This window comes from Emydura macquarii, unplaced genomic scaffold (assembly GCF_026122565.2).
Source record: "Emydura macquarii macquarii isolate MOO-44397 ecotype Brisbane River unplaced genomic scaffold, CSIRO-AGI_Emac_v2 contig_1146, whole genome shotgun sequence".
NCBI lineage: Eukaryota > Metazoa > Chordata > Testudines > Chelidae > Emydura > Emydura macquarii.
Window position 1 is genome coordinate 17579559 of NW_027131283.1, and position 14627 is coordinate 17594185.

General features: G+C 42.8%; 1 protein-coding gene across 3 annotated transcripts in view; it reads left to right on the forward strand.

The window, feature by feature from the left end:
* Positions 1–2814: 2814 nt before the first annotated feature.
* The window catches only part of RNF217 (ring finger protein 217), an 82910-nt gene continuing 71097 nt past the window's right edge, over positions 2815–14627 (forward strand). For all 3 annotated transcript variants that reach the window (XM_067546697.1, XM_067546696.1, XM_067546698.1), the window contains exon 1: positions 2815–3470. In XM_067546697.1, coding sequence (XP_067402798.1) covers positions 2817–3470 — 654 coding nt within the window. In that variant the 5' untranslated portion in view covers positions 2815–2816. The remainder of the gene's footprint in view (positions 3471–14627) is intronic.

Here is a 14627-nt window from a genome sequence, read left to right on the forward strand (position 1 = left end):
AGTGTAAAGCCTAATGTTGTGCCTTTATGCATATTTTCTGTGTAACTTGTATTTGTTTGCTTTCCCTTATGTTTCATCTTTAAATCTGTGGTTTTCTTCTGAAATACATTGTTTGTTATTTTTATCCCAAGTTCTCTGGTGTGCAAACTGTGTGAACTGTAAATGGCAAAGTGAGCTGATAACTGGGGGCTGGTTTCACACCTTCGGCAGTGACAAACCAGAGGAGAATAGTCCGAGAGTCTTATAGTTAAGAACTTGGGGAGGATTTGTTCGGGGAGACTTGGGATTGGAAGGGCTGTGGGTGTCACCCTGCAAGGAGTAAATGGGCTGGCAAGAGCCAGGGTGAGTCCTTGTGCTTGTGGGCTGGCTACTGGTATCAGGAATCTGAACAACAGCTACACAGCACAAAGGCTCCCAAGGTCAGAGGGAAGGCAGTGACAGAACATCTTATTGGCCTGGGTCTGGTCCCCAAAATGTTACACATGTGCTGTTAGTTACCTTTACTTTTAATGTCATTGCTTTTGTCAGGTATGTTGTGTGTAGCAAGCCTAACTGGTTCCCAAGATAGGATGGGGAGGGGTGGAGCTGTAGAGCTAGATGTGCAGCTGGGAGACAATCTTATGCAGCTGTGCATCAACCCGCCTGTTCCAGCAGCTGCTCATGAATTCTGTTGCAGGATAAAATCTGATAGAAAAGTGTAGGTCCTGACAGAAGATTTTATGCCCATCCTCCATCTGTCAATCAAGTTTATGTGCACCCATTTCCTATCAATTATATTTGTGTGTAGAGCACATAAGCTTTCAGCTATAACCTAAATAACAGCTAAAAATGACCCTGAATCCAACATACATATATTTTTAAAAAACTATCTGTTGCACCAGATCTACTCAGGCTACACCATTCTGCCAATTTGTGTGTAGATATCTCTTTAAAAGATTATCTATCAGATGGCAATACTGCAGTACCTTTGTTAGTTAATTTGAGTTAATTGGAAAATCAAATAATTGAAATTACAGTGGCTCAGATCCTAACTTCCATCAATTTCAGTAGACAGTTAGGAGCTATCTGGACCAATGGACCAAAACCGCTAGTCTACACAAGGTACAAGAGGAAGAATAAGCACTTTTATTAAAAACCTGCTCTACTTGCCATTACCAACACTTCAGCTGTCCTAGGATGGACTTTATATTATCTGCTGTGTCTATGTTGATGTCAAGATCTGAAAGATATTGTTCCTAGCAGCAGTATCTGGCTTTTGGCCAGGCTTTCTAAACAGCATGCACTGGCATTATTTCTTTAATCCTCTTATTTGCAAATGACCATACACATTGGATGTATATTTATCAATCTGCCTGATTTTAATTATTAAATCACTTTGCAGATGTTATAGTATTGTTCAAATGAGGTGTGCAAATCATAGACCTGACACTAAGAGGATAAAGACGATGCTTCTCCTTTTTACAGTTTTTCTTTGGGAGTAATTTCTGTTAACTGGATGTTGGATTTTTATTAAGAATATATCACATTTAAAGTGCTCATTTTCTGGATCAATGTATCTGTTAACCTTGGGGGTGAGGAGTGTACTGTGCATTGCTTTCTGTGACTATTGCTTTCTGTGGAATGAGGACAGATCATCACATCTGGCTAAAATGGGATTTCTTTTAATGGAAAGGTGTGGAAGTGGTCATCTGATTTTTCTGTAAATTAGATTTACACTGGTATGCTGGAGTAAGAATATGGAAATACTGTTTTGTGAGGACCCTTAATGACAAACTCTCTCTTGTGAAGAGTAAGTGAGCAAAACTGTAAGTACACAAAAGGAGCACTTCCTTACAGGGATCCCTTTTTATTTAAATACTGAAACTATTCTGAAGAAAGCGAGATGCTCATGTCAAAGATCATTTAAAGTCCTTATGGTCTGTTCCTGCTATGCTTTTTGGCATTGACAGGGAGTCAGGGAGGTTGAAGTGATTGTGTGTGTGTGAGTGAATGCGAGGGGCACTGTTAAGAGGTGCGGGGAGGACAGAGTTAAGAGGAGTAGGTGTGTGAGAGAAGCAATGTTAAGAGGTGGGTAAGGGTGTGTGGGTGTGAGAGAGAGGGGCAGGGTTAAGAGGTAGGTAGGAATTCCTGTGTGTGTGTGAGAAAAGGGGGTGTGTGTGTGAAGGGCAGGGGTGAAAGGTGGGTGAGTAGATGGGGTGCGTGTGATGGGCAGCGTTAAGTGGCGTGTGTAAAGGTACCAAAGAGGCAAAGGTGGCTAGTTAGGGATGGATGGATGGGTCGGTGGGTGAGGTGAAGGGAGGACAGGGGTGTGTACGCGAGAGGCAAACAAAGACGGGGGTTTGTGAGAGAGGCAGGACTAAGGGGGCAGGGTAGAGGGTGTGTACGTGGGGGGCAGGGTGAAGAGGTGGATGAGGATGTGTGTACGTGAGGGGCAGGGCCCGGCGCGGTGTAGGCCGGCCAGGAAGGGGCGTGCCGGTGCCGGCCCGGCCCGGCGGGGATACATGTGAGGGGCCGGGGACGGCGCGGCTCCTGAGGGGGGCTGCACTGCATTTGCACTCAGGCTGGGCAGGGCCGGGCAGTCCGAGCCCAGCTCCCCGCCCCGGCTCTGTGACTTTCCGGCGGCGGGATGGGGGCGGCGGCGGCCGGCGGGGCCCCCGGGCGGCGTTGACCTGCGCAGCCCCGGCGGGGAGCGGCCGCTGGCCCCGGGGAGTAGCAGCAGCAGGCGGCGGCGGCGGTTCCCCGCTGGGTCGCGGAGCGGGGCCCGGGACCCGGAAGCAGAAGCGGGGCCGGAGGCGGCTGGATGGGAAGCGGCGGGGATGGGGGAGCAGCAGAGCTCGCTGAGCGCCCTGCCGGCGGCCAGCGCCGAGGCGCCGGTCCCGGCCGGCGGGGCCCGGGAGCCGGGGCAGGAGGCAGCCGCGCAGGAGGCGGCCGGGCCGCGGGAGCCGGAGCCCGGCAGCCGGCGGCGGCGGAGCCGAGAGCCAGAGCCGCTTCCCGCCGGGGCCCCGGGCAGTCCGGAGCGCAGGGCGCAGCCGCCCCCTGAGCCCCCCGCGGGGGAGCCGGGGCTGGGCGCGGAGCCCGCGGCGCCCCCCGAGGAGGAGCTGGGGCCGGAGGGGGGCAGCAGCAGCAGCAGCCGCAGCCGCCGCATCCCCCCGCGGAGGCACGTGTACTGCACCGTGTACTGCGTGGAGAACGACCCGGCCGGGGCCACGCCGGGACCCCCGCCCGCCGGAGGCCCCCGGGCCCTGCCCGCCCGCCGCCCCTCAACCGGAGACCCCTTGACCTCGGCGGGCAGCATCGAGGTGGACTTTTACCTGCTGCCCGAGCCCTTCTCCGGGCTGATAGCGGGAGACTTCGGGCCGCTGCTGGTGCTGAGCTGCCGGGTGTGCCTGGAGGAGAAGCCCATCAAGCCCCTGCCCTGCTGCAAGAAGGCGGTGTGCGAGGAGTGCCTGAAGCGCTACCTGAGCGCCCAGGTAAATGCCCGGCCCTCCGTCCTCATCCTGTCCATGGGGCCCCTGACCTATCCCACCCCAGCGCCCAGGTAAATGCCCGGCCTTCCTCTACTCTTCCATGGAGGGCCCCAGCACATTTCGGCACCCTGGTAAATGTCCTTGCCCTTCTGCGCCTCAGAGCTGTCAGCCATAGCCTTGCCATTAGGTCTGTTTCTTAGACCCCATACAATTAAAACTTAGTATTTTTCTCTGGAGTGACTGGTTATAGGGCTGCTCCCTCTCTCATTTGGAGCAGAGGGACTTGCCCTGACTGGAGGTGGACACTATGAACAAGATGTGTGCTCTCTTCCCTTTGGTAGCTAAAGGATGTGTGTGTGTGTGCGCGCATTTTGGCGATGCTCTGACGTTTAAACTCATTTTCTTTAAGTTTCTCTCACCTGAATTATCCCAGCCTGATAGCAACAGCAGGAGAGTAAAACATGGAAGAGACCGATTCACTTCTGCTGCCATTTGCCAGAGGCCAGTCAAAACTTTCCACTCAACACTGGCTGGTACATTTGTCCTTGTGTATGGATCTTGTGACTATTTTTCAATGACTACTGGAACTGGGCTCGGCTTAAATGGGAAAGGCACCATCTCGCTCCACCAATCCCACTTAGATAAAAATATAATTTAAAACCCACCTTAATCTAATGGCAATAAGAATCTCCACAACTGGACTTAAAATCAGTGTGTGTATTTATCAGCAGTAATATTTACCAGGTTCATTTCACACAGCATACTGAAAACAGTTGAATTGCATACCAGGGCTGGTTTTCAGTAAGTTACCTAAAATTAAGGTCAAGCCTTATGGCCCAGTATAGAAATACTTTTGTTTGTACAAGGATGGGACAAAGTATTTACCAAACTACTTCCAAATTTGATAGCTTTTTATTAATATCTGAGAGTATTGGCTTAGTTTAGTAACTGTTTCTTGCTTAAATGCTATAATATAATGCCCAACCACATGCTTTGTTGAGCTTCACATTTTAGTAAGCCTACTCCAGCATTCTCTCCTTCTTTACATTTTCATATTGTTGCCTCCCAGTCCGAATTGAAAAAAGTATGTTCTTTTCTAATTTAAATTGCTTACTGTGATATGATTGATTTAACCTCCACCCAGTACTTTTCCTTAAATCTGAAAGAGAGAGAATGGCTAACTAACTTGGTAACTAGATGGTTTTTTCTTTCGGGTGACTGCCTGAATAAACAGTGCTGTCCACACTGTTAGTTCTGTTAGTGAAACGTATGTTGGTCAAGGGTGTGTTTTTCCCCGACATAAGTGCTAGTGTAGACATAGCCTGACTGTAGTAAGTCAATGTTCCCCTTGTTTAAAACATAAAATTCCTGCCCTGTGTAAATAGCAAGTAGTTAAGAGACCCACTGTGTGTTGAAAATGATCATAGCAGATGTTGAGGTGTCTCAATTTAACAGTAACAGGACTGCTCTTCCAAGGTGAGAGCATCTGACCTAGAGGTTAAGGCCTTGTGGACAGTGCAGTTTTTAGCGTCTGCTGCACCAGTGCAATCTCTTAGTTTACACCAGTGTTTACACTATGACTTGCAGTGATGTCTCAGTGCAGATACTCACTAAATCCTGGAAGCAATGCAGTGTAAAGGTATAGATAAAACTCTAGTTATTGGGTTTACATATTTCTATAATAGGCAACATCTGAGATATGCAGGTAAGTAGGAATCTTTCACAACTGTTGGTACAGGAAACCTAGCTGGTTCATATGGCAGAGGTAATCCACTTGGACAGTCAGTTTGTGGAAGCTGACTGACAACTAGCACTATCTCTTCGTGCTATGAACTGCCTAGAGTTTGTCTTGAATAGGGTATTTTTTTTGTTTTTTAGAACTTATTAACTAGCATGTTCTCACACTAATGTACTCAACATACGCTTGTTCATGTTCTAGCTGGTTGAGTTGAAGCATAGGCTTCCTTCTGGGCTTTAACTCGATCAGCTAGTGCGTGCGTGCCAAAGTACAATTTGCTTTGTCTGTGCTAGTATTGGATTGTGTTAGATGACACTTAAAAAACAAAACCCTAAATCAAGACAAATCCTGAATGTCTTATGGAATGGTTTAGTTCTGTTCAGATAGTAATAAAATCCCTGTTGCAGCAACTGATAGGGTGAGAGGAATTTGGAGGGGGCACATATAGGTATGTTTCTTTCCAATCCAAGGGGAATGTATCCAATAAGGATCTTTGATACTTCTTATCCAAAGAATAGAACAGATTTCGTTTTGTATTCAGTTTTATGGCAAAAAGGTCCACCTGAAGAGATTTTCTATCTGAGAGTGTGGGTTTGGTAGTGTACCCTTCATGGGCTAATTGTGCTAGATGCTGTAGTTACAACTGAGGTCATCTATCAGGATATTATCTTTGCCTTTAAAGTGGAAATCTGCAGGTGTGATGTGATGCTGGACACAATTTCCAGTTCTTCATAGCTTTCCGATGTGATAGTTGTGCTGAACCCCATCCTGGCAGTTGACTTGGCTCACAGCAATAGTATTGCCCACCAAAACTTGTGAAAAGGAACACTCTGAGGTTGGATACAAATGCCATGCAGGTCAGACAGCATGACAAGCTATCCAGAACACGATAGTTGGACTCTTCCTAAGCCTGAAGACCTTGTGCTATGAGATGATCCAGCTGAGCTCTGCAATCCAAACCTTATGTATCTATTACTAATACTGCAGCGATGGGCTGGGTTGAAGGGATCTCCTCAGCAAGCATGCAATGGTTTAATTCAAAATCAGAGATTTCAGTTGCCTGGTGCACAGTGCTTCTTCCGTCATTGTCTAAAAATTGAGGTGGTTGAACTGCTTTTAGCTAATCCTGCACTGGTCTCAATTGGAGTTGTATTATACGTGCAAAAAGCCTTCAAACTGAGGAGTCTGAGGCAGAATTTCAGCTGTCTGAGAATTTGTCCTGACCTCAAGCAACTTTGAACATCCCTCCCACTGGACTAGTTACAGGCTATGTTATCTGGAGTCTAAAGCTGTCTCTGATAACTACTCCATCTGCATCAGGGTGGGCTTTTGGGGGATGATTCTTAGGCCTAAGAAATAGAACAGCTGATTATCTTAAGAACTTAGTGTGCAGCCCTCTGAGGGGTGAAGTTTAGTATTGGCTGGTCATTAAGAAATGGATAAACACAAGCTTCCTTAGGACCGTTATTACTGCTATACACTCTATGATGGGTCTTGGGGCTGGTTATAGAGAATCCAAATGGCAGACACCCCACCCCAATTGTGTTGCTCTGCTACACAAAACCTGAGGAATTTGCAAGTCAAGACCCACAGACTAGTCCTGTGGATACAAGGATTTTATATGCCAGCATCACCATACAGAATTCATCTGCTTGTTCAGAAGTCTCAAAGATAGTGAGATGCAGCCTCCACTTTTGGGACTCAGGAAATACTAGTACTTTTTTTTTCCCTTGTACTGTTGAAGGACCTCCCCTATTACTGTCATCTGCAGTAGAGACAAAACTTTGTCCTATCGCACTTTCTTGTGAGAGGAATTCCTGGGAAAGGAGAGAAGGCAGGATGGAGTGGAAATAGGTATTAGTTCAGATAATGCAACTTCCTTCTACTTTCTAACTTCCGATGTAGCAAGGGAAAAGGAAAGGCAGCTGGCAAGAAGAGAAGGTATTCACAAATAAATGTGGTTTGAGCCTCTCAACAGACATGAGTTTCTGCATCATTTTCCCATTGAGCAAGTCTGAGGCCTGTAGTGACAGATTTTAACCATGGTGTCTGAAATGGTGCTGAACAGGATTTTTCTTTTCCTACACTTGCAGTTAAATGGTGTTCACAGGCTCTGCTGCATCCATTGCCAATGATTGTTTTCCACTACATTTAATTTTGCTAGTGTAGGACAAGACTTAAGAATCAGAGCCACTAAAACAACCCCGTCCCACATATATAGCAAATCCTAGCTAAGTATGTTTTTCCCTGTCTGTAAAATGTGCCGCCTAATTTAGGCAATGTGGCAAACCACTTTCTGCAGATGGAAAAAGTACTCAGCAACTGCAGAGTATTCTCTGTCTTACAGATTTAAAAACCAAAAACAGATTAATTTACTGGAGATTGGGGGTGGGGTGGAGGTGGGGGTTGTGATTTAATGGTTACACAGAAGCTTAGCAGATCAGAGACCGTGTTCTAATACTGGTATTGATACTGACTTGCTATACGTGACTGTTGTTAAGTCGCATACCTTCTCTCTGCCTCAATTTACCAATCCAAAATTTGGGCATGGTAGTTAAACAGACCTCTCGGGGTCCTTTAGTGTTGATTAGGAACTGTTTCCCTAAGAAAATGTTTCTGTTCCCTCTATCATCACCTTGACTGCCTTTAAAGAGAGCCAGGAGGGCTGTGGGAGGGAGATAATTGGAGTGAGATTCCAGCCTCTCTATGCCAGGCGGGGGTGGCGCTAAAAGGCATGGATCCAGGTATAGACTTCCCCTGGCATGGGAATTGAAAAGACATCCGCTTGCAAACCGCAGCATAGGTAGCATGCTGGGGTGGGACTGGAGAGTGAGTGAGAATGGAACTGCAGTGCTATTTCTGGGCAGCACCATCTATGGGCAACTGCAGTGCTGACTAAATTACCCCTAGGGTTGCACCCCAGGATTGGGGGGGGCACAAAGGTGGCTGGAAGCTAGGTTAGTACCACTTCCCTTGGGCTGTAAATTCTGTTATATGTAGTGTATAAACTAAGAAGAAAAGGGAACATTAGTGTACTTGATTTCTCAATCTTAATGCTGTATTCATGCCACTTCTCTCACATGTCATTCAGCTTTCTTTAATTTAGAAGCTGTGTGTACACACAAACTTGCTAAATGAATGATTCACTTCCTAATCTCTACTGGCGGCTTGTAAATCTGAGTCAGAGTGAATATTTAGTGTTTGTTTTTGTTTTTAAAGGGATTTCTCAAATAAACAGATATAGTGAAGGCATTTGGTACAAGGAGAGGTTATGAACTATAGTTCAATAACTTCAGCCATTCCTAAAACAAAAGATCTTGGTTAAATTTGTTCTGGATGGATGAACTGGAAGAAATTGAGGTGAAGAATTACACTTACACTAGAACCTAACTTTATTCTTACCTCATTAATCTGTAAATTTGATATCTACCACCCAAAAGTGGTAGTTTTACTGCCCATTTCCCAACAAATATTAAATTCACTAACTCATTAGTGAGGTTTCATTATTTCTATAAATTATAGTACAGTATACTAGTAAATATGTGAAGTATTATAATTACAGCTATCATTTTCCTCATAAATGAACCAAGTTAATCTTGTGGTATAAGAGCCTTGCTATTTTTATTGCTTTGTTTACTTGTGGATCATCAAGTTTTGAGAGTTAGATTTTGGTTCCTCACTTGCTAGTGATGTGTTTTACTTATAGCTTGTTTGAAGTATTATTCTTATGATAAAGAAATGTAGTCGTCAATTTAAGCAGCATACTATATTATGAATATTTTTATATAGTATGGTGACAGCTTAAAGTTGCTATAACTGCAAGAGAATGAAGAGAAAATACTTGGTTTTGTTTTTTATTTTTGTTTTATTTGACAGTACTTTGTATAGTCAGTTTTACTTTCTCCTCTATGGAGTCAGTTTGTCCTCTGTTCATGTGGGTCTTTCACACAACTGGCTGGGGGGTGAGGGGACGACATAAGAAACTATGATTAAAACCATACAGACTAGTAGGGGCTTCACAGTTTGGGGTGTATGTGCAATGAGCAGTGACTTGTGCGTATTCCTATAACAAAGGAATACTCTGTACTTATCACCATTGATATCCTGTCTATGCCTAGCACCTCCCCGTTTTCGGTGTACCCCCTTGTTGTTCTTGCAGCCAGATTAATACTGTTTACTGTATGAATGCATTGTGGGGAAGGGACTCTTTGTACTGCTAACTCTTCTGTGCTCTTTCAAGTGCAAATGGAATTGGATTGTGTAATAGCTTGGAAACTCTGCTTATTTACTTTCATGGTATCACGTGCAGCTCAGGAAGGAAAATGAACAAGTGACAAGTTCTTGTATGGATGAAATATATAAAATACCACCATAGTACAATAGTCTGTGTCCAGCTAAGATGCATCTCCACAAGTAAATCTGGGACTTGTAGTTCTCCACAGGTAGTAACAATGGTGGAGGCTGTAGCAGAGACAGGGCGCAGGAGGGTTTTTTTTTGTTGTTTGTTTTTGTTTTTTTTTAATCACTTACACTTTGCCTTTTACTATGGGATAGTAAAAATGTTTGAGCCTAGCCAGTATTACAGCTTCCAAAATTACTGTCTGTGGCAAAGACTTACGGGTACTAGTTTTGTTAGTATAGACAAGGTCATATAGGCCTCAAAGTCTGCTAGATATGAAGAAGCTACCAGCCTACGGATCTTCTTCCTCGCATTAATTCCATCAAATGGGGTCCACTGTATGCATCCTCCCTCTAAAGTGCTCTGTTCAATGCCATATCTATCATACCACATGCTAACATATCTTCCTTTATGATACCACACCACTTCTTGCATCTGCCTCTGTCTTTTTCCTTCAGTGTTGATCTGCTGGATTCTCTTACTTATGTAGTTGTTAGGACAGGATTCCTTGGCAACCTTAATCATAATGAGCATGGCTTCATGGTTGCAGTGTTTGGAGATACCAAAGGAGGTCCAAGTGACCTATAAGGACCTCCCAAAGGCTGTGACCTCTTAAACTACCATGCTGACGAAACCCTGCACACCTTGAAGGACTCAAGAGCCACTTTCTTCACTAGTCCCAAGAAGAAGGCAGTATAGAACTCCAAAGCTTTTTGAAGCAGAAACCACCTCCTTATTGTTGGGACCAACAAAAAATCAGGATGTCCAAGGGAGAGGCAGAAGTTACAAAGGAGATCCACTGTCTTTTCTTCTGTCACGCAATCTGTCAACCTTATGTCTTCAGGTCTGATGTCATGATTGAGAACCAGTTAGATTGCTGGATCATTCTTCAGCTTCTCTGCTCGCTCACTATCCCACAACTTTTTTTTGTGGGGCTTGGTACTGGATGAATGCCCTAGGATCAATGGGTCCTGGAGACTGTAGGCAAAGAATATTGTATCCAGTTCCAGGCCCTTTTCAGGGGCTCCTCTAGTGATATTGCTAAGAAAGGAGGTAGACTCCCTTCTGCAACTCAGCAGTAAAGGAAGTGCCCATGGAGTTAATTAACATTTCCTAATTTCAGAGAAGAAAGGAGACCATTTTTTAATTACCAGAGAATATTATGGATATGTTCCTATGGAAGTGTTTAAGAATCTGTTATCTTCTAGGTAATACTTGCTGTTAGGCATTCTTAGAATTTTTAAATTTAACCAAAAGTTTGGCTTCAAACAAGTGATTGATGTTAATCCTGAATACAAAAATGAAAACCCGTGTAAAGTAACACATTCTAGCATGATTTTGCTCATAGTATTTACAGGGTATTTGTTCTGCACAAGTGATTGGAGTCTCCTATTATGCCAACAGGAGCTTTGTGCTGTGTGAATATACTGCCATGAAATCCTCCGTGCATCATTGTTAAGCAGTGAAACTAGGCCGCTTTTACTTAGTGAGGGAAAAACTAGAAAAAACTTATTCCTCGATGCTTAGTGATGGGATTTGAAAGCATTGCATATTGTATAGTCCTCATTGCTAGATTTTTGTCTAGTTTGACATTTCTGTATTGCACTGGGTATTCTTGGTATGACTCCCTACAAAGAATTTAGATCATAGTGTAGTGGAGATCATTGTTTTGTATGTAAAGATGAATCTTCTAGAAGTGCTGAAGTATTTGATCCTAGACACACAAACAAACTGATTAATAGTTCTGTGAACTAGTCTATGCTCACGATAAACCCATTGCCCAATTTGAACAAAATCTAGCATTTTGAGGCAGAAGCATTATATTAGAATACAACTTGAGCTGGCCAGGATAAAGTTTTAAATAGCAGTTAGAGAGTTTCTGCTGAAAAAAGTGTGTGTGTGAAAGCTATACACTTGTAATTCTTAAGGGATCACTGTGTATTTGATATGCTTGGTGAAAAAATTAATTGAAGAGGCCCTTATTCTGGGAATGTATCAAATAGAACATTTTTAATAAGTGGTCTCTTGAGGTACTTCAGAAATATGGTACAAGGCTGATAAAATTGTGTTTGTGGTTGCTTAATGTGTGTGTATGAGTGGGAATATGAGAGCGCTTCCTGCTTAACCAAAATGCTCCTGGTTGAGCTATCTAATAACTGCTATGGAGATACTGATGAGTGACCTCTGTTTAATAGCTCTCAAACTTTACCCTTGCCCCAAATAAACTTCTGTCCTCCTCTCCTCCCTCAGTAGCATATTTATTTGGCCTTTCCCTTCCATCCCAATTCTTTCTCTGAAATATCATGAGCACTACTTTAAAAATACAAAAATCAGTTATGTAATCTTCAGACTTAACTTGGCCATTTTGCTGATTATGGAAAAAAATCAAATTAAAATTGTATATTGGAAGAAACTAAACATCTGTAGTGACCTGTGGGACTTGATTTTAGAATAAATGATTATTTAGCTATTTAACTTTTTCATTCAGTTACCAGGAGAGTGCCTAGTCTTTTACTACTTTCATTCACTGTTAATTGAACAAGAGAAATAGCTTTTATCAATTGGGTGTGAAATTCTAGTGGCTGTCACTAGTGAGTTCAGAATCTTCCTTGTTTTCTTCTAAGGTAAATTTGGTGATGATGTCACACTGCCACAGTTGCAATGACTAGAAGTGTTTAAGATAGTAGTCTCCCATTTTTAAAAGGAGGGGGCAGGAGGTGCTGGTGGCAAGTTACTTGCTGTGAAGAGTCTGAGGCTATGTCTACACTACACACCTTACAGCAGAACAGCTATACTGTAGGATATGCTGTAAGGTCTCACGTGTAGCCGTTCTATACTGATGGGAAAGAGCTCTCCCACCAGCATAATTAAACCACCCCCAATGAGCAGTGATAGCTATGTCGGTGAGAGAGCATCTCCTGCCAACATAGTGCTGTCTACACTGGTGCTTTTGTCGGTGAAACTTATGTCAGTCAGGGGCATCTTTTTTTTCCCCACACCCCTGCCCAACAAAAGTGCTAGTGTAGACAGAACCCTAGTTGAACCATGATTGAATGGGACCTCAGCTAGCCCAAGGATCATGAGTAAAAAGATGGCCAGCTTTGTTGGTGAACCCCATGTGTCAGCTGCAATGAGTAGTGCTCTGGTGCACCTTGAGGATTGTGTCCTGAAAGCTCTAAACCAGTTAACCTGCAGATGAAGCCCTTAATACACCCATAAAGGTTAGAACAAACTCTCAAAAACGAATGCAAGTTGCTTTAGTGCTTGGTTATACTTGCTTCAGATATAAGGTGTGCTAGAAACTGCTGAGTGCTCAAATCTTCTGGCTGTCTTAATGTGTTTGAAACTTGAAAAAATGAGTGATTTAAGAGCTCAACACTGGTACAGTAGCATTCTCATAGTAACATTCTTGCTGCCCATATGTAATACTTGAGTACTAGTTATTGCTTAATGTATGTCTAAATACATGCTTGTGCATTCTGGATGAATTCGTTAATGAGAATTTCAGCTTTTTCATTACCATCTTTTGTGTGAGGTTTATAACTTTTTTGTTTTCAAGTGAGGGAAGACTACCATTGGGAGCCTATTTCACTTAAGTGGCTCATTGTAGGGCTTTACATTTTTAAGCCCCCTTCTAACTCTCTTAGAAATCATTTGGCCCACGCTACATGGAATGCTGTTTCATGATCAGCATTCTGATGGAATTTGGCAAGTGTGCTCAGATAGAATGCTGTAGGCTTCATAAATGTATATTCTGATTTTAATTAAAATGTTTTTTTTTGGGTTTTTTTGGTTTGATTTGGGGTCTGAGGTCAACCAGGTTACAGTATTAAGTGACCAATGGTGTAAGGCAGGTGGGGGTGTACTTAAGACACAGCGGGAGGAAAATGAGAGGACGACAGGGCAAATGAAAGGCTCATAGGATTGCTAGTCAGATACTGACAGCTGCATGGGGAGAAAATATCAAATTATACTACGGAGTATTAGGTTGGTGTATTACACTACTGTCTAAACTCTTATTTTTATTTCCAGACAACAGCTACATTAGATAGGAGCTAAGATTGCTAATTCATATAACAGATAAAAAAAAATTTTTTTTAAATCCAAAAAAAACTCAGTGATGTTCAATTATACGAATACCAGGTGTTGCAAAACAAGGAATTCAGAGTTTAATCTTAACTTAAAAGAAATTCAAAATTTTTAAATTATGGAAATAGTTAGGGCACCCAAACAACCTTAACTCCTAGCCTAAAGTGAAACTATGCAAAAATCATAGAATTACAACTCAGGTTATGTTTGTGGCTGCAGATTAGATTAAATTGACACATTAGATTTTTGTTTTTCTTCTAGTATCTTGACATACCATGAAAGGAAAATTTCTTAACGGACCAATTCTAAAATTTTTTCTCTTACCAATTGTAAATTTCTAAAATCTTTGAAAATGCATTCTGTGCTCAAAAAGCAAATGCTGTGATTTTTGGGGAGGATGTGTTATATTTTTTCAGTATAAAGTGGCTGACTGTAAGTCCAAATCTAAAATTTGTGGAATCGTGAGCAGTGCTTCATAATAATAGAACTAAATTATAGTATTGCAGGTCTTTTCCTGAAGAGGAAAATATATAAATCTTGGGCGCATCTCATTCCTCCTGCTCCTAGTCATTTTTATATTATGTTCAAACAGCTGTTTCACAGTTTCCCTCTTCCTTTTTTTGTATTGAGGGCAGCTATAGATTAATGGAAAATGAATTATGATCCCCTTTCCTGTGGAAGTTAGTATGTAAAAATTCTCAATCTTCCGATCTGTATGGTTTTGTTTTATGTTAATTCTCTCACTCCTATTTAGTATATTTCTTTTATTCTCTTCTACTTTCTTTCTTAGATTCCTTGAAAATAACAATTTCTAGTGAAGTCCATTTAATGCACATTCATTTGCTGCCCATCAAGGTATTTAGCCCCAGAGTCAAGTTGATGTCAGTTGTCTTTAAAAAATAAAAAAAACCTCTTGCTTATCTGTGGTATTAAT